Here is an 18,894-nt window from a genome sequence, read left to right on the forward strand (position 1 = left end):
TTTTTCTCTTATACTCTGACAATAATTTTCGATGAAATTTAATCTGCATCTTGTTAGAACTTTTTTTAAATACTCTTCTAGTCTTGTAAAAATTATCATTATCATAGAGTTGGGAGAAAAAAAGTTCAATAATGAATTCAAACTTTTTACTGTCAACGAAGTTGAGATTTTCTCCTCAACTTCGTGTTTAAACAAGAAAAAAGAACACAAAAAATTACTCCATGGAAATTCAGATTTCTCATGATAATAATGAGAAAATTAGAGAGGAAAAAAGTTCTCTGTTCAATCACATGAAACTCTATCTCTCCAGGAATACAAATCGTTATTTGATTATGATCCTTACGATAAATTGTAATGATTTTCTGTTATCAAGTCATTTTTTTCATCACCAGTGAGGATAATTTGTTTCCTCCATCATTATCAATACTCTATAAATTCAAATTTACATGATTCTAATTTTTCCTCCCTCATCTTCATCATCATTGTCCTCATGCTCATCTTATTTACCGCCTTGTTACTCTTAGTGATTTATTATATGTCTTCCCGGTGGGTTGAATATCTTTTGGTGGGTTTCATTTCATTGAGCTTTCTCATTATCAACTAAATCTTTTTTATGTAAATTGTATTCACCACCCACCTTCAAGAACCACCACCACCTAACAATCCCCACTACCACAATTTACCATCTTGACTCTTGAATTTTTTCCACTTTTATCATCATCTTCTTCATCTTTATCTTTTCTCATGAATCTTGTTGCATCATTTTATCATTCAACTGTAACAATTTAAATCGCTACATTTCTTAACTTTATCATCTTTATCCTCAATCATCTTTCACCTTCATCTTCCCAAATGATAACAATACAATCTCACCATCATATTCAGAGTATGTGTAAGTCGAAAAGTAAGAAAAGAAAACATCATCATCATCATTAAACAATTTTCCATGTTCAGATTCCAAAGAAAATGAACCATGAAAACGAAGATAAAATAAAACGGAAAGAGGAGAGAAAAAATTCCACTATCAAACCCTCTCTATCTCTTTTACACTCATTCATTGAAATTTCATGTTTTTCTCTCTTTCCATTGAAAAAAGGAGCAAATAAAAAGTTCTGATGAAGAAAATACTTTCTCCGAGTATATTGAGTATGCATTATATTAGTCATGTAACATTGGTGACGATGACTTACAAAACTTGATTTCATTCAATGATGATGAGGATGCGGAGGTGGTTTTACAGGGATGATAATGCCCTTTAACAATCAAATTACTTTAATACGACTTTTTATTTGTTACTTTTTTCAAATCCATCTTGAAGATTGTTCATTCAACCATTGGCAATTTAATACTAGAAGATAATAGTTACTAGGAAAACTTTTACTTCTGTAAAAATGTTTTCTTCATACATCTTTGTCACAACATCTTCATCTTATTTCTTACTCTTGTTCACAATCTTCAATTATTACCAATATCAATCTTATCATCTTCCACCTTCACTCACTCACCTTGTTAAATTGCTTTTGTTTGTACTCTTTGTTTCACTTTACTTACCAATCTATTGTCTTAAAAGTTTCTTCTTCATTCTTACCTTAATCTCACTTTAATATCATGAGTGGTAAAGGTAGAGGGTTGAGATATAAGATAAGTCCTTCTTGAGGTAGGTGAAATCTTAATCCAGAAAATTTATCTTTTCTCTTTCTTTCCGGCAACAAGATAACACTTTTTTGAGCGGGTCTCTCGTTTTCTGTAATTAAAGTAATTAAGTTAATTAAGATCTCGGCTATTTAAGTCCACAAGTTCGGGCTCAGTAGTAACGTGTACGACATTTTTAAGGCTGTTTATTCCTGTTCATTCTTCAGCTTCATCTTCGTTCCCTGCTTCTCCTGTGCCTCGTAGCATACTCTTTGCGCTTCACGCTCAGAGGACATGAAGATTAATTAACATAGTAGCAAGCCAATAAAGCCCAAATATGGATTTAATACCTTTCTCACTATGAGTGCTTATAACTTTTTGATGATAAAGGGTAAGCAACAGTCACTGGTCGTTGATAAATAGAAATAAATACTAAAATAAAGACTAAATATCAGATGGATTTATTTTTACACTCAGAAATTTGAACTTAGTTTTACAATTCTTAATAAATGAGCACAAAATTTTGAATAACTAACTCAAAACCGTCATACTGATTAGATTAAATATTCCTATCGTTAGTTAGATAGTTAGAGTTGTTTACTGATCGAATCTTATTAAAGACAATATAACTTTATTTTTATAGTGAATTATATTGTGACTGTATCGGGGTTCGAGTACCTTAGAGAGAGAGAAAGAGAAAGAGAGAGAGCAGAGGGAAAACTTTGATCAGCTTTTACAAAGTAAAAACTAAGAATCCAAAATTTGAGAGAGAGATGTAGACAAGAGAAGATCTCAGAGTAAACATAATTTTAATTTCATTTTGTCTCTGCTTATATACAAAATTGAGAGTGAGTCTTTTCATCATCATCATCTTATCTTTGACCAATGGTCAGTTGGGTCAGGGTAAGGTGATGATGATGATTACAACACAATGTTGAGCAATCAACAATCATCATCATCAACCAATTGCTATTGTTGATTGTGTGTTGATGATGATTGTTGATTGTAAATGGTTACAATCAGGGGAGAGAAGTTGATCTCACAATATTATATCAATAACTTGAAATTAGAGTTAGTTCCCGTCACAAAGTTATGGTTAAATCAACGAGACGAAATTTTCTTTGGCACAGCACTAAATCAGAAGGTCCCTATCAAAATACTTAAACGGATTATTCGTATTCGTCTTAGGAATTAGCACAATTATTATAAATGTCACAAAAAAAATGACGATGTCCCGGTGAAGAGAGTGAGACTCGTTGGCGATGACTTGCCTTTTTGAATCTAATTATTTATTATTTCTTAACCCTTTTTATACTACATTTGTTTTTTTCTAATCTTGAGAAATCATAATTCTTTTAAAGGTTAATTGGTTTGGGAACAGATTAAGGGGGAAGAGAGAGATATCCTGAGAAGGAAAAAGAGAGAGATAAAGAGAAGGTAAATGAGAAGGAGAGAGATGCAGTAACATTGTAATCTAAAAATTATAAATATTAATTAAGGTGATTAATTAATTAAAGGTTAGAAGATCAAGAGAAGGGGATTTCTTGTAAATTTTAACTCTTTCGGTTGTTAAGGTGATAAAATGAGTTAGCCTTTTGTTTATTTCGTTACATGTCCCCGGCTCGATTGATAACCGTCTCGGTTATTATTTTAGAGGTTTTTTATCGTTTCCTCGAAATCTTGTAGGATAACGTTGAAATTTACGTTTTTCACTTCGATGGTTAGTTCTTTCGATAATTTGAGCCAATGAACTCGAGCTTTTCCATATATTTTTTGCTTGGGTTTTGTTCATTTCGATTCGGGTGTAATAGATGTGTAACAGTCGATACAAACAGTAGCATTTAATTGTTTTGTATAAGTTCGATAAATGTTTATTCTTAACTTTAATTGATTGTGGACTCGGCGATTTGATTTTTTGAATGTGTAGAAATTGCATCTGAGTTGACCAGATGAGTAGCTCTTTTAAGGTTTCTTCCATTGTTGACATTCTTCAGGTGAATTTATCTTAATGGTTAATTTGATGATGAATTTTTATTATTAAATTTGTTTTTGTTAATTTTATTGGAATCTTTGAACTTTAATTGCTTCACGACCTTTTTGTAAGTTTGATTGATGTTTAACTGTGTGTCAAGTACCAAATATTTTTGTTTTTGAATCGACCCGATAATCACTTTCGTAGATTTTCTCTTGAAACTTTGTTTATGTAAAGTAATTTATTTGAAGTTTAGAGATGGTGAATATCATGGTCATCATCATGATAACGTCCTAGACGAAACAACTAACTGCTAATCAATAATTTTGTTACAATACCGATCAAGACTTATTTTCAATTTAATGTAATGGAAGGTAACCTTTTGTATTCTTTCACATGATGACCTCAAAATGACCTTTCAATGCGTTTGGAAAATGTCCTCAATAACCTTGAAAATCTTAGGGTCTCGTGCTTGATCTCTGTTCAATCATCTGGCAGGGTTTGACATTCATTTGACTTCTAGTTCTTGAATATCTGTGAAATGCAAAGCGAGCTTCATAATGATTGAAATTCAAATGAACGAGAATGTTCATGACTAATTAGTGCATAAAGTATTTGAATTCCTAATTCAATCTCATTCAACCTAACTAAACTAACCTAACCTACTTGACATCTATTATAGTATAAACCTCAGCACTTAAACTGCGCAATCTTTTCTTCACCCCTACCCACCATTCAAATGGGCGTACTCACTTGTGCCCTTGTTTTTGTTGATGGATGGAAAATCAATTCGGAAATAGAAAGACTTGTCCCATCATCTAATAGGGGACAACGAAGCTGCCCCTGTGATTGTGAACAGTGATGTCAATAATTCTATGGATTATCAAAAAACCATTAGGACCCACAAAATGAGGTAACTTCTTCTGATGACCCAGTTATTCCAGACATTCAAGCCATTGAACCTGTTGCTGACCCTTTAATTGAAGAACATTCAATTGTTGATGAAGACATGTCATCGAAGGAATAATCGAATGAAAGTGATAATGAATCTTTTTACCAAACTTCTCATCATCCTCTAATTCATCTTCACCTCCATATTCACCCTAGTCATCTTTGAGGGAATCTAAACCCGAAGACGATCACAATGATAACGGTAATACCCGATTGCTCGAGAGGATTTTAGAAACAATAGAAAGGAGCCTTGTTGTAGTGAATGATGAGTAACCTGTTTTCGTTGTGCAACCAATAAAAACTCAGGAAGAAGCCAATAATATTGTTATCCAGATGAGAGCTGCGATCGGTCCAAATGAAAGGCGAGGAATTTTATTTGGTTCTGAATTGGGTGAATATCTCAAGAGACATCGAGCTTTATCAGACTGTTCAAGAATGCAATGCCTAGCTCAAATGAAAACGATTACCGGGTATGGTCATGCGTGGATACAATTCCTTATCAATTTGCATTATCTAACAACATTATATCCTTAAATACTCAGAAATCAGCTCAAAAAGTAGATTAGTATATAACCAATTAACCATACGTTAGATTATATTTGGTTCAAATAACCTTCAAGTTCGAATATAATATTCGAGACCATTTTAAGGTTAAATGCAAGATTTTGGAACTCTGGGTTTTTGAATGAGAAACATTTATGAGTCGCCATAGAGTCGTTTTGGTAGGTGGATCAATGGTCGATCAAAGTCCTTATAGCAATAGTTAATTTATTTAACTAAAAACTTAATTTAGTTTATGATTTCGCTTTGCTTCTATACATAATTTTGAGGGAGCTATAGTGAGAATCTCACCATCACATCGATGACATTGTGTCGATCAATTAATTATTATTTTTTACAGAATAATCAATTAATTAATTTTTACTCTCTTTACAAAATTGTTGTTACATATTCGTCCTGTAAATTAATAACATTCCCTGTTATTGTACATAATTATAAGGGGAAAAATGAAATTTATAAAATTACTTATTTCTGAACAGAGGTTAACATAAGTGAATTTTGTTTTTGCTAAAAGGCCAAGAAATTGATTAAATTGCTTGCTATTTCGATACAATGTTTTTTTGATTCTTGAATGTTACCATGTTCGTAGTGTTGAATGTAGGCAGCAAGATGATAACCAATAATTTGGATTAAATGTTCATAGATTTTCGATAGGATTACCATTTGTTTGCTCGTTATTTCTGGTAATTGTTTAATTTCTAATTCATTAAATTTGATTTCAGTTCATGGATCGAGATTTTACATTTTTTTTCTTCTTGTTCAGATAGAAAACAAGCATAATTAACATCATCTTTTTTGATATAGTTGAACAATTACTGGGGAAAGTTCAATTTGAAATTACAAAACTCATTTTTTCTTATTTTTTAAATATAGTTGTATGAATTTAAACAATTTTCTTACAATCTTGATTTTCTTGAATAGAATTTCTGAAAATCTGCCAATTTTTGATTTATCGTTTTCGATCAAACTGTTTTCAGAATCTGGTATTTGCTTATTAATTAGATTGATTAAAGTTGAGGTCATTTAACGAAGGTAGCGTTACAAGGTCATTTTAAGGTCGTCGTGTGAAAGAACACAAAAAGTTGCACTTGAGTTTTGGGTTTGATGATATTCCGTCAAAAGGCAGCTGCGATACAGACTTTTCTTATAAACTTGGCTCTTGAAGTGTTTTCAGATTGAAACATGCCTATCTTCTAATCAGTTCATCACAGACACTTCAAAATAAAATCTGAAGTGTGATTTGATTTGCTCTTTCACACAATGACCTTAAAATGACCTTTAAACGCTACCTTCGTTAAATGACCTCAATGACCTTTAAAATCGTAGGGTCGAGCGCTTCAACTTTGTTCAGTCCTCTGGTCAAGTCTGACATTCGTTCTTGAGATATTCAGTGTAATAGCCGTAGTGGATAAAAAACGCCCCGTAGAATATGAATATAATAGTAGTATGTAAGTGTACCCCTTAAATGCAGGTATGACTTAAATGCATTATTTATTCAACTTGTGTAGTTTATAAATGCTTATTTTTTCATTTCCTTTTCCTTTTGATTTAATTGTGATGATCCAGGTGGAGAGGGTAAAAAAGGTAGATTATCTGATTAACAAATTTATTATTTTTAATTAAATGAGAAGAAAGCCACAGGGTTAGCCACGTTCAGTAAACATGAAAAACAAATGGGAAATTGGTAGCTTCAATATATGTTCATGATGGATGATAAAAAGACGATAAGTTTATTCAGCTTGAATGAAAAAAACATATCAAAAGAAAGAGAAAAGTACTTCAAATTATCAGTAAAACATTTAACTCCAATAATAACTATTGAATAAGTTTAGTCTTGTGACAATTTCTTCGAACGATTGAATCATCTTGTTGAAGTTCCTTGGGTTATCTGCTTCGTTCTTTGTCTTTGGATAGACTTGTTGAAGTTCCTTGGGTTATCTGCTTCGTAATAAAATTTATAACAATCATTTATGGCTCAACGAGGACCAGGCCAAGCACGATATGTCGAGGGCATGCATGCAATTGAGCTAAAGGCATGGGCAACAGACCCCGAAACAGGAATAAGAGAATATTTGTGGAGTTGGGGTTTCGGTGGTGGAAGCGAGGAAGATGCGTATCTTGAAGACGATCTCATTGAAGATTGGTTGGCATAAAAGTATGTTATCAATGTTGGAACTGGACTTATTGTTTTCTCTCTATTTTCAGTTAGTCTCTTCACCCAAAATGATTTTCCACATCCACTGGGTCCTGCCACCATCATTGTGAATGGGTGTCTCAAGTATATTGAATACATGTTGTTCATTTCAAATCTCTTATCACTCAGATAATCTTATATGATTCATTTAAAATTACCATAAATTTTGAGACAAAGTTACATTAAACAGGACAGGAAATGTGCATTTTTGAAAAGTGCATTTTAAGTCATACTTGCATTTAAGGGGTACCTGCTTTTAAGGGGTACCTGCATTTAAGGGGTACACTTACATACTACTTATAATTGAAATCAAAATAACTATGATTAGTTTTTCTGAATGTAGATAACTAAAATGTAAAATTACTATTAAAACTAGTAATTAACTATTTACAGAGATAAAATGTTTCACCAGCATAATAAAGGATCTAAATGATAAAGTTATCCTAATAGTTTCTGATTGTAATAAAGACACTTTTTTTGTTCAACAGTTACAAATGTTGAGTAATTTAAATTATCACAATGATGAAGGAAATCAAATTGATTAAGGTTTTTTATCTTTAACTGTTGTTGACTAATTAACTCAGAATTAGCTTATTTAACTGCTTAATTAAAGGTTAATGGAATGAAGATTCCATGTCGTGGTAAAGAAAAAAGAAATCTTTTTGTTTTTTGTTCTCTTTTATGTAATATTAACTATTGTAACAATTAATCTTCACTGATTATCATGATTATAGAATATAAATTTCGGGCTGTATTTCTGAATTTTTATTCTTTCTTCAAGATAGAAGTACATGTATTAATATAATTCTTTGAACCAAATAGATTTACAAGTGGGAACGATTGATTCATTATCTTCATGGTGATCTTGATAACTGAATCATCTTGATTATATTACATCATTAATATTGACACACATTGAAAATGATTGTTAATCAAATACACTTGATAATAATCAGATTCAATTATATTCAATGATAATGGTCCAGGTTGTTTTCTATCACCATGGAATCTTATTCCCTGTTACTCTGTGAACTTATGGAATGGATATTATCATGAAATCAGGATCTATTTTATGTGTAAAAGTTATTATCTAATATATAAGTTTGATAATAGAAACAATATCATATGAAGGTAATGGTAGAAGAAGAGAAAAATTGATCATTTCCATGATGATGACTGCAAATGATAAGAATCAGAAAATTTCATGTCATCATGTCCTCTTTTTACCAGGTTACATGGTCACACCTACAAGATGATATAAGATTTTTATTTCTTCCGGTTTCCAATGATAATGTAACATTAATAATATCTCACCAATAAATTTCATCATACATAACATTCATCCCCCTTCATTTATGGTGTTGGAGGTGCAAGTGTGAGTGTAACATTCAGAGTCAGAACTTTCAGATTCTATAAGATAAAAGTAATAATAAAAACAAGATATTTTATCGTTATAATGATTGTTATTATTTCATAAAAGATTCTCATGATTTTCATGAAAGAGAGGGAGAGAAACTTTCATGTCAGAAAATGAGATAATAAAAGTTATGGTTCTTTCTTGTATTCAGATATTGAATAGATTTTTTTTATCGAAAATTTTTCTTTTGTTCTAATTTTAATAATATTAATTATTTTGTGGTATAATAATTTATGGATTTCAATCTATTCTGGTGATGATTAATTGTCTCAATATGGGTTGATTTAGTTTCTGATTGTGGATTTGATTCAAACCAATCAATTTGATTCTAGATGATTAATCATAGTACGTAGTATATATGTTAGATTATACTATTGGTTAGTGGTTGAACTAAATCATTTTGATTTAATGTTATATCATTTACCTTGAAACTGTGAAAGTAATCATATTATTTTTATGGCTCCATTTAATATTGTCAATGATTAATTGTACTAATTGATTTTAGGCTATTACACTTCTAAATATCTAATATGCAGCTAATTGTTTACAATGTAATAATTGATTTTTTTGTTTTTCTATTTCTATGATTTAGGTTTCTTGGGTTAGACAAAAAGATTTGCATATTTTAACGGTTGGACGTTACACTTATACGAGTGACCAAAGGTTCACTTGTGTCCATCTTGACGATTCTGATGATTGGACACTCGAGATCAAGTATATTCAAAAGGACGATGCTGGAATCTACGAGTGCCAGGTCAGCACTGAGCCCAAAATGAGCTTGAGCATTAAACTTGGAGTTGTTGGTAAGAATTTGCCATTAACTGTAACCATATGAATTTTCGTTCGAACGATTCAAATGATTAGAAAATAGAAACTTAAATAGTTTAGAATAACTTTTTCTCAAAGGAATCAGAAAGTTTAATCCTCTTTTCCTTTTCCTTTAGAACCCTTATCGATATAATGACTCTGCGAATAATGATAATCGATCTGCATGTAAGATGTTAACGATGAGTTAAATTGTTATAGAAGAGGATAAATTATCTAAAGTTATTAAATTGTAATCAGTTGAGTTAAGATGAGATGAAATGGAAGAAAGAGAGAAAAAATTCAAATTCGATAGGGAACAAAAATTGAGACTTTTTTTTCTAATCATTAATATCTACATCACATAGTATCATGATCATTATCTTCATATTTCATCAGTAAACATCATCTTTATCATCATGATGATCATCAGGATCAATGAACAATAATCACAATAAGTTATCATTTTAATCATCATTTGAATATTATCAAACCTAGACCAAGATGGAAATTATCTTCCTCTCTTTTTTAGTATCATCATTCAATATCATGATATAAGAACCATGAAAATTATCATCATGATGAAAATTGAAGAAACAAAAAAATTGAGCTAACAAAAAGTTATCATCGACTATTTTAGCTTCGATATTTGTTATCATGATGAGAGAGAGATAAAATCAGTCCCTATTGGAATCCAATGTTAGATTATTGTGATGATAAGACATCAATCAAATTGTTTATCATCTTGATCTTCATCATAAGTGGTAGTTGGATGATAACCAAGCAAGAAAAACAGATAATCATTATTTTCATCAATAGGTAATTGTGATTATATTATCATGGTGATAACAATGATATTACATGAAGATAATGATTTAGATACAATTTCATTGCTTATCATCATCATCATAATTTATTACAACAACTTGAGACAATCAACTCAACTATTTACATAATCAGACAATCAATTCAGTGTTCATGATGATTAGATATGGAAACTTTTTTTTTCTTTACTAAAATTATTATCATTAGCTGACAATTTGAATCTTTTAAACTTTTTGATTAACTTTTTAATCCGATTAAACTGATTAATCTCAATCTATTTATTAAATTACAATATTGATTTTCTATCCGCTTTCATAATATTTATCGTCATTTTTTTATTTCTTATATTAATTGTGTTTGAATTTTAATCAACTTGATTGATTGTGATCGTATTGACTGGAGTGATTTATTATCATGGATTCAGGGTTAATCAATGAATTTCTATTAATCCAATTTTCCATTATCAAATATTGACGTTAAATTTAATTCTGATTAATCAAGTCTCCTCTTTTTTTTTATCAACATATATTCAGAATAATTAACTCCAAGTGATAAATGATTAGATTAAATTACATTTTGTTTTGATTGTTGGTAAAAGTTAGTCAATTGTCATATTATGGTTACAAAATTGGATTTAATTATTTTCTTATTTGATCTAATTAATGATCATTATTATTTGTATATTAATTTAATATTGATCTACAAATGAGTAACGATAAATATTTTAATCAATCAGAATCTTGATAATGATTGAATATCAAGATATGGTTAATCAGGTTAATTTAATGATACTAATGATTAGTTTATAGATGGGGAAAATTGATTCTCTGCTAATGACAATAAAGATGATTAAGATAATTATCTTAATCACTGTAATGATTAAGAGAAATGATGATTATTATTATTGGTCTTTATCATCATGGGAATCATCATGTTTACAGAATCTATTAGATCATTATTTTCATCTTATTATTATCACATTGGAATCAAATACAATCTCAGTTACAATTAGGAATCAATAAGAATCAATAATAGAGCTAATTAATTCCAATCTAGTGAAGTTAATTGTTGAACACAATTATCAATAAAATTAACTTACAAACAGATTTTGTTTTGCCTTATCAATTAAATTACTTGTGATCTATTTTAATTTTCATTTAATTTTATTCCAGCGGCCAAAGCAATTATACCAGAAGGATCAGAGTTAATTGTTGAAGTTGGTGTAACAGTTAATTTAACTTGTATCATTAGTGAACAATTATTATCAACATTATCATCACCTTCATCTTCATCTTCATTTTCATCACCAGTCTATGTTTTTTGGTATCATGAAGGAACCGTAATCAATTATGATTCACCTCGAGGTGGAGCAATTAAAGTGATAACTGATCGTAGTTCATCAATTGTCTCACGATTAACGATAATTGAAGCTCGAATTGAAGATTCTGGTGAATACTCATGTAAACCCTCATACGCTGATTTTGCCAATATAACTCTTCATGTAATCCAATCATCTGTATCATCTTCATCCACATCAAATACTTTTGATAATCATGATAAAAATTCATTTAATGATAAATCAAACTATCATTTAAGCTCAGGTTCAAGTTGCCTTTATAAAATTAACTCTACCAATAATTATGTAATTAAGTTAACCAATTTAATCTACTGGTTCAGTTTACTTTTTTTTACTCAAATGAAAAATAAATAAACAAAAAATTCTTTATGTATCAATAGTTATAAATATGTAAAACAATAATGTTATTAATGACTTTCTATTGGCCATATAATTAATAAAATTTTTAACAATTCAACTATTATTTGGATAAAAATAACAAAACGAACAAAAGTTTTTCGATTTACTTTTTTATCTCTCGTTCGATTTTCAAATTTCGCGCTTCAAAAGTAACAGAACATTTTCACTCTTTTCCTGCTGCCATCTGGTGGATCGAAATTGTACTTTTGTGATTTTCTCTTTTTTTTTGATTGTTTTTGTTTTCTTTTTGTTTTTATTGTTATTGAAATGATTAAATTAATTCACCTTCACTATGTTGATAGTTTATCATTTTTTACGTTTTTCATAAAATAATCTTTCTAATCTTGTTCTCTTTGTCTCTCTCGATATATAAGTTGTTATCTTTTCTTTTTTTCCCTTTTCCATAATCTCTGCAGCTCTTAAACACTTTTGGTGAATTTTGTTTGTTTGTTGTTTACAACATCTGATTTGACGAAATGGAAGAAGCAAAAGAAGAGAGAATGGAAAAGGCAATGGAAAAAGTTGCAAGAGCGACTGCCAAATGGCTGTTAAAGGACTTAGAATTACCAACTAGTCCTCTCCGTGAACAAAACAGTTACTTGGGTAGAGCTAAACACTTTCTCTCCAATGCTTCTAATCCTTTGAATTTATTTAAACCTTCATCATCTGGTGTTTCTAAAACTCGAAAAATGGTAGATAAACACAGGTTAGTTGATAAGCTTCGCAATCTCTTGTCTCTTTCATTCTTTCTGTCTCTTTCTATTCCTTTCTCTTCCTCTCCCTCTTTCTCACTTTCTCTCACTTCAACTTTCTCTCTCTCTTTCTTTCTCTTTCAATTTTGATACAGTTGAGATTTAACATTTGTTTTCATTTATGTTTCATTACTCTTAAACTCCTGTTAACTAATTCAATCTGTTTCTTGTTTCTATGCATCTCAGAAAAAGTAAAGACATTAGTCAACGAACTGAGTTTGTTCAATCCCATTCCAGGGTAAGTGTGTCTTCTCACAGTTCCCGAACCCTTGGAGGTGGTGGTGATGATGGTGGCGGTGTCGTTGGTGTTGCTGGTTATGCTGATGGTGTTGGTGGTGGTGAAAGTGATAATGAGTTCGTAATTCAAAGGCCTTTAAATGAATTGTTTACTATGCCCAAAGAGCCCGAAGTTGAGGCTAAAGAAGCAGTTCGTGAAAACCTTTGGGATCTTTATTTCGCTGATTTTGGAAGAGGTTTACCTACCCATCGAACACCAAAAGCTCGTGAATTGGTAATGAAAGGGATACCAGATAAATATCGAGGTGAACTTTGGATGCTTTATTCTGGAGCAATTAGTGAACTTAAACATTATCCAGGTTATTTTCAGAAAATGGTTGAAGCAAGTGCAGGTAGAAAGTGTGTTGCTGCTGATGAAATTGAAAGGGATCTTCATCGTTCACTTCCTGAACATCCTGCCTTTCAATCACCCGTTGGAATTAATTCACTTCGTCGGGTTTTAAATGCTTACGCTTTTAGAAATCCATCAATTGGTTATTGTCAAGCGATGAACATTGTCACCTCTGTATTACTTTTATACGCCACAGAAGAGGAAGCTTTCTGGTTACTAGTTGCTCTCTGTGAACGCCTATTACCTGATTATTACAATACAAAAGTGATTGGTGCCTTAGTTGATCAAGGAGTATTGGAAGAGCTTGTTAAAACCCATTTACCTCGATTATATCGAAAATTAGAACCTTATGGAATTCTTAATATGGTCTCACTTTCCTGGTTTTTAACGATCTTCCTTTCGGTGATACCTTTCGAATCGGCTATTCGTATAATGGATTGTTTCTTTTACTTTGGTGCTAAAATTGTCTTCCAAATTGCTTTATGTATCCTCGAATGTAACGAAGAGGCTTTATTAAAATCTAAAGATGATGGTGAAGCGATGACCATATTAACTGGATTCTTGGAAAATATTACCAATCTTGATGCATCTTCTCATTCAATACATTCAGTTTCTTATGGTCCAACAAGTAAAAGATTTAATCAGGTAGAGAAAATTTATTTCTCTCTATTGTTGACAACACACACGACAACAATTACAATTACCTTTGACGTATAACTAATTAGATGTTTTATTTTTGTTTTTCCTTTACAACAGAAAGTCACAGAGATTAATGAGCTAATCAATGATTCTTATACAAAATTTAGTTTTGTTACTATACAATTAATTGAGAAACTACGTTTCGATAGACGCATCAAGGTGGTTCAAACAATGGAGGACAATAATATGCGTGATGTTATCCGAAGTGTCCAAGCAAATCCATTTATAAATCATTACCTTAAACATGAAGAAATACAAAATTTGTATTTTATCGTTAAAGAAGGTCAACTTCGTCAACAAACATGGAGACGATCAACACCAACCTCTAAATTAACCAATACAATAGCAACAAATTGGGACTCATCTAAACCTTCATATGAAATGTACAAATTAAATTTTGATCAGTTTAAAAATTACTTTCATCAAATCTCAACCTGGACGGGAGGTGATAATGCCGAGACAATTAGCCTTCGAGTTTTCAAAATACTTGATGAAGATGATGATGGTTTCATCAATTTCCTACAATTTCTTCAAATAATCATAATAATGTGTAAATCGGACATTGAGGTTCGACTTAAACTCCTCTATTCTTGTCATCTGGTTGATCTTCCGGAAAATGAAAATGTAAACTCTACCGGTGGTACCAATCACCCGTCAAACTGTGAATCTGAAGTTGAGGAAGCTGAAGAAGTTACAGAATCATTTGAATTTTTTGGAAAATCTTCCTCTTCATCACCTTCACATCTCTCACCTTCATCATCATCATCATGTTCAGCTGAACTTATTTCAGGAAATGAAACTCCTTCTATTAAGATAACCGATATTATTCCAAGTTGGTTTGTGGTTCCTTCGTCTCTTCCTTCAAAAGGTTTCGAGATAATCTCTTCTGGTCCTTCAAGTGCTCCCTCATCTTCAAACTTAACCTCATCACCTTCATCTCTCGGGGTTACATCAAATGTCAGTCTTAGTCCGTGCCATGAGAATAAACCTTTACCCACAATGAAACAAGAACAATTTTTCGAACTTTGGAAAACTTTGTATGATATTTTCTCAGGTTTACCAGATGAACAGCGAATGTACCATTGTGTCGCCTCTTTGGGAACAACTTTACTCAAAATTGGTGAACTCTCATTCCAACAACGTAAACAAGCTCAAGAATTGTCATCAGCTAAAAGTCCAACATCGGATACAAAGTCACTGGAAAGTTTTGACATTGTCTCTCAATCATCAATCTATGGTGACAATGATTCTCAATCCAATGTTAATCTAAGTTATATAACTTTCGATCAATTTCAGGCCGCTTTTTTCATTGAAGAATCGTTGGTTAATTTCTTTGAAAAGAAACCTAAATTATCTGAAGCATTCCAAAAACCTCGTTCCGCTCGTAGTCGAAGTTCATCAAATCGATCGAAACCTGATGAAACCACCAGACAACGAACGCGTTCCCGTTTGATGAAAAGATTCCATTAATTGAGAAATAACCTTTTTCCTGAGCTATTTCTCTCTCAATCTCTCTTTCTTTCTCTTTCTATTTTCCAGCAATTAAATTTTTTCGAATTTGTAGTAACCTGCAAACGAACAATAAGAAAATCGTAAAACAAGTGAACCAAAAAGAAAAAAAAAGTCAATCGTAGCAATTAACTTGGAAAATCCGATCGAAACTACAACAAAAAATCGTTAATTAGCTTTGAATTGTACTTGGAATCGTAATTAACTTGTTGATCAACAGGAGTACAATTAACACCCGAAAAAAAATCAACTACAATCAAACTCAACTTCCGCCAATCGATCATGAGTTTACCTCCTCCGCCTGTGATGAAATGTTTTATCTCTCTCACTCTCTCTCTCTTTCTAATATATTTAATTATGAGCTAAATGCATAAATAATTAACTTTTGATTATGATAACAACAATTATTATTTTACTAGATAATACAAATCGATGTATTATTATTTTCACTAATTTTTATCTGTCAAAAAAAGTTCACCAACAACAACAATGGTGTTTACCAAAACCAATCAACAATTTGTTTCATTTTATTTCAATTAACCAGTTACATTTAACATTTTGGTTAAATCATAAAATCAATTGGTCACAAGATTAGCTTTTCTTAAATTAGTGACAATTAACATTAACTAGTTAATATTGATTGAGTTTAATTGTGAAAAGATTTTACGATTTTTGGTTATGTTTGATTAGAGAAACTTATTTAAGTGGTTAAATTACATAGATGATTGTTAATTAAGGTTAATTATGTCGCTAAATTGGTAAGAATTCTGGTTAATTGTTTATTGTCAAACCGAATAAGAAATTAAGAAAATGCTCTTTCTTTGTTTGTTTCTCTATTTTCACCAATAAAGAAAAGGAAACTAATTGTAAATAGAGAAGAAGAAAAAATTTTCTCAACAATTTTCTGGGAAACAATTTACCTTTTCTAAAGAGGTGAAGGTCAATTAGATGGACAATAAACGTGAACTACTTGTTGACCTCTACGAGAAAAGGGTAAAGGAAATTTAAAGGGAAAGGAAAGTTGTTGATTGTGTTGATTGATTTGATTCGATGGTGACAATTGGCTCAATTTCTTATATAATTGATTGGAAATTAACTTGAGTTTATTTTCATTTTTCATCTTCATCTCATCTCATCTTCATTTCTACTCTCACCTTTTTGTTTGTTTGTTTTTTTCTCTCTTTTTTCTTGTTTTTCTTTAGAATTAGTAAAAATGGAGTCTACATCGATTTCTTTCAAATATTTCAATGAAATTTCACCGGAAATGGATCTATTGACCGCCTCGAGTATCGGTGATCCAAGTCTTGTCCACAAGCTCATTCAACAAGGAGCGTAAGTGAAATTTTCCCATTTTGACCAACTAACCGATCACTTTGATCATCATCATCATCATCTTTTTATTTTTATTTTTTATCTTCAGAAATGTTGATCAACCCAATGAATCGGGATGGACACCATTAATGTACGCAGCTCATTATGGTCACTACAATGTAGTTAAAATGTTAATCGATTATGGTGCTAATGTAAATTTATGTGAGAGTGTTAAAGGTCGAACGCCATTGATGTTGGCTGCTTCTTGTGGCCACACTCGGTGTTTAGAAGTGTTGATTACTTTAGGTGCTGCCGATATTGAGATGACCGATAGTCAAGGTCATAATGCTGCTTATTACGCGATCCATTCTGGCCATGGAAGGAACAAAATTATCGCCAAACTTTTGAAAATTCAAGGTAAAAGTCGCTCATCAGCAACACCAACAAACCTCCCATCTCCGAATTGTTTATCAGCGTCTCACTCAAATCGGCAAATTCGCCATCAACAACAACACCAACAACAACAACAACAACAAACATCATCTCTGACACCATCATCAAGCTTCACACCCACCGTCAATCATCACTATCATCATCATCATCATGCGAAATCATCCCTGACACCATCACCATCGCCTTCACCGTCATCTTTTTCATCATCAACAACAACAACATCAACCGCAACCTCGACAACTACAACTTTACCTCCTGCAAATTTTTCTAATAAAAAATCAAGCCCCGGGGTCATTGGTTCTCAACTTAAAGTACCCTCCCCGTGGACCTATGATCGGTCAACCGCCAGTCCAAAATATAATGACACTAGAATCAGTTGCTCAGGTACAACGGGTAGTAGCCCATTGGCTGGAAACAGTAGTAACAGTAGTGGCGATGAATCATCTTTACCGACCATCATGAGCGATTCCGCTTCGACATGTTCAATAATCTCTTCAACCTCTTCAATTTCCGATGGGGGAATTAATCGAAGCCGTTCACCTTTACCCGAAAATCTCGACACTTTATTAGAGAGAATTGGCCTTAGCCAGTATAGTTTGTTGTTTACTCTACATGGAATCGATTTATATTGTTTCCTTACCCTGAACGAATCGGATTTCGAGGAAATTGGAATTACTCTTTTGGGCCATAAGCGAAAACTTTACATGGCTCAGCTTCGATTCCGTGAATCAGTTGAAATCGCCAGTACACAAGAGCGATTCTTTGCCGATTGGCTTCTCTCCGAACGAGAAAATCTAAAAAAAGAAAACCATGAATTGAAAAGTAAATTAAAAGGAAATGATTCTATTAGTCCTTTAACTTCAATCTACAATTAATTCTCAACAATTATCTCAAATTTGAGACAATCAACATAATCAAATTTTTTACTCTTCTCTCTCCAATGTATTTGTTTATATCTCTTTTTTTTCTTAATTGTTTTTCATTTTTAATTGTTCAATATTTCTAGTCACCCAATTCATATCATTTTCTGAATTGTTCTGAACTCTTTTCTTAATCAATTTTAACCAAACATCAATATTTGTTTGTTTATCTTTTTTTATATTTATAATTTGAATCTCTATTGTTGACACACTACCAAAGACTCACAATTAAATTGGTTGATTTACTTTTTTTTCTCTCTATGAAATTGAAACAAAATTTTCGTAATTTTTTTTTTCAAAACTTTGCAAACTAATCAGTTTCTCTTTCTCTTTGAAAACAATTGACCAAAGGTCAGTTTGTGTTGGGTAATTGGAAAGTTGAATTGATTTCGGGTTCAAATTTCGCATCGTAAAAGTTTAAATAAACAATTTAATCAATGATAATTGATTTTCTTTCTTAATTATTCACTTGGATTCGAGTGTAAATCTTGAATTGGAAAATATGTCCAC

General features: G+C 31.5%; 3 protein-coding genes across 3 annotated transcripts in view; all 3 read left to right on the plus strand.

The window, feature by feature from the left end:
• LOC128387618 (uncharacterized) overlaps nucleotides 1–12,192 on the plus strand; it is a 48,863-nt gene extending 36,671 nt beyond the window's left edge. Inside the window, exons 3-4 of the mRNA XM_053346843.1 lie at nucleotides 9,320–9,530; nucleotides 11,529–12,192. Of these exons, the coding sequence (XP_053202818.1) occupies nucleotides 9,320–9,530; nucleotides 11,529–12,067 (750 nt within the window). The 3' untranslated portion in view covers nucleotides 12,068–12,192. The remainder of the gene's footprint in view (nucleotides 1–9,319; nucleotides 9,531–11,528) is intronic.
• Nucleotides 12,193–12,360: 168 nt separating this feature from the next.
• Nucleotides 12,361–16,209, plus strand: LOC128387615 (TBC1 domain family member 8-like). Its single transcript, XM_053346837.1, has 3 exons — nucleotides 12,361–12,818; nucleotides 13,051–14,137; nucleotides 14,249–16,209. Exons 1-3 carry the CDS (start codon nucleotides 12,589–12,591, stop codon nucleotides 15,659–15,661), a joined length of 2,730 nt encoding a protein of 909 aa, XP_053202812.1. The 5' UTR covers nucleotides 12,361–12,588; the 3' UTR covers nucleotides 15,662–16,209.
• Nucleotides 16,210–16,802: 593 nt separating this feature from the next.
• Nucleotides 16,803–18,828, plus strand: LOC128387617 (ankyrin repeat and SAM domain-containing protein 3-like). The gene is made up of 2 exons (XM_053346842.1): nucleotides 16,803–17,032; nucleotides 17,121–18,828. The coding sequence occupies exons 1-2, from the start codon at nucleotides 16,914–16,916 to the stop codon at nucleotides 18,337–18,339; spliced, it is 1,338 nt and encodes a 445-aa protein (XP_053202817.1). The 5' UTR covers nucleotides 16,803–16,913; the 3' UTR covers nucleotides 18,340–18,828.
• The last annotated feature ends 66 nt before the right edge of the window (nucleotides 18,829–18,894 follow it).

Source organism: Panonychus citri, unplaced genomic scaffold, assembly GCF_014898815.1.
Source record: "Panonychus citri isolate SS breed McGregor unplaced genomic scaffold, ASM1489881v1 Contig00092, whole genome shotgun sequence".
Taxonomy (NCBI): domain Eukaryota; kingdom Metazoa; phylum Arthropoda; class Arachnida; order Trombidiformes; family Tetranychidae; genus Panonychus; species Panonychus citri.

What these genes read in the sequence shown, in the direction of transcription:
- LOC128387615 (XM_053346837.1), top strand. Translation starts at nt 12,589, where the DNA reads ATGGAAGAAGCAAAAGAAGAGAGAATGGAAAAGGCAATGGAAAAAGTT. An exon ending in AAAATGGTAGATAAACACAG is followed by an intron (nt 12,819 to 13,050) that starts GTTAGTTGATAA and finishes TATGCATCTCAG; the next exon opens with AAAAAGTAAAGACATTAGTC. An exon ending in CAAGTAAAAGATTTAATCAG is followed by an intron (nt 14,138 to 14,248) that starts GTAGAGAAAATT and finishes CCTTTACAACAG; the next exon opens with AAAGTCACAGAGATTAATGA.
- LOC128387617 (XM_053346842.1), top strand. Translation starts at nt 16,914, where the DNA reads ATGGAGTCTACATCGATTTCTTTCAAATATTTCAATGAAATTTCACCG. An exon ending in AAGCTCATTCAACAAGGAGC is followed by an intron (nt 17,033 to 17,120) that starts GTAAGTGAAATT and finishes TTTTATCTTCAG; the next exon opens with AAATGTTGATCAACCCAATG.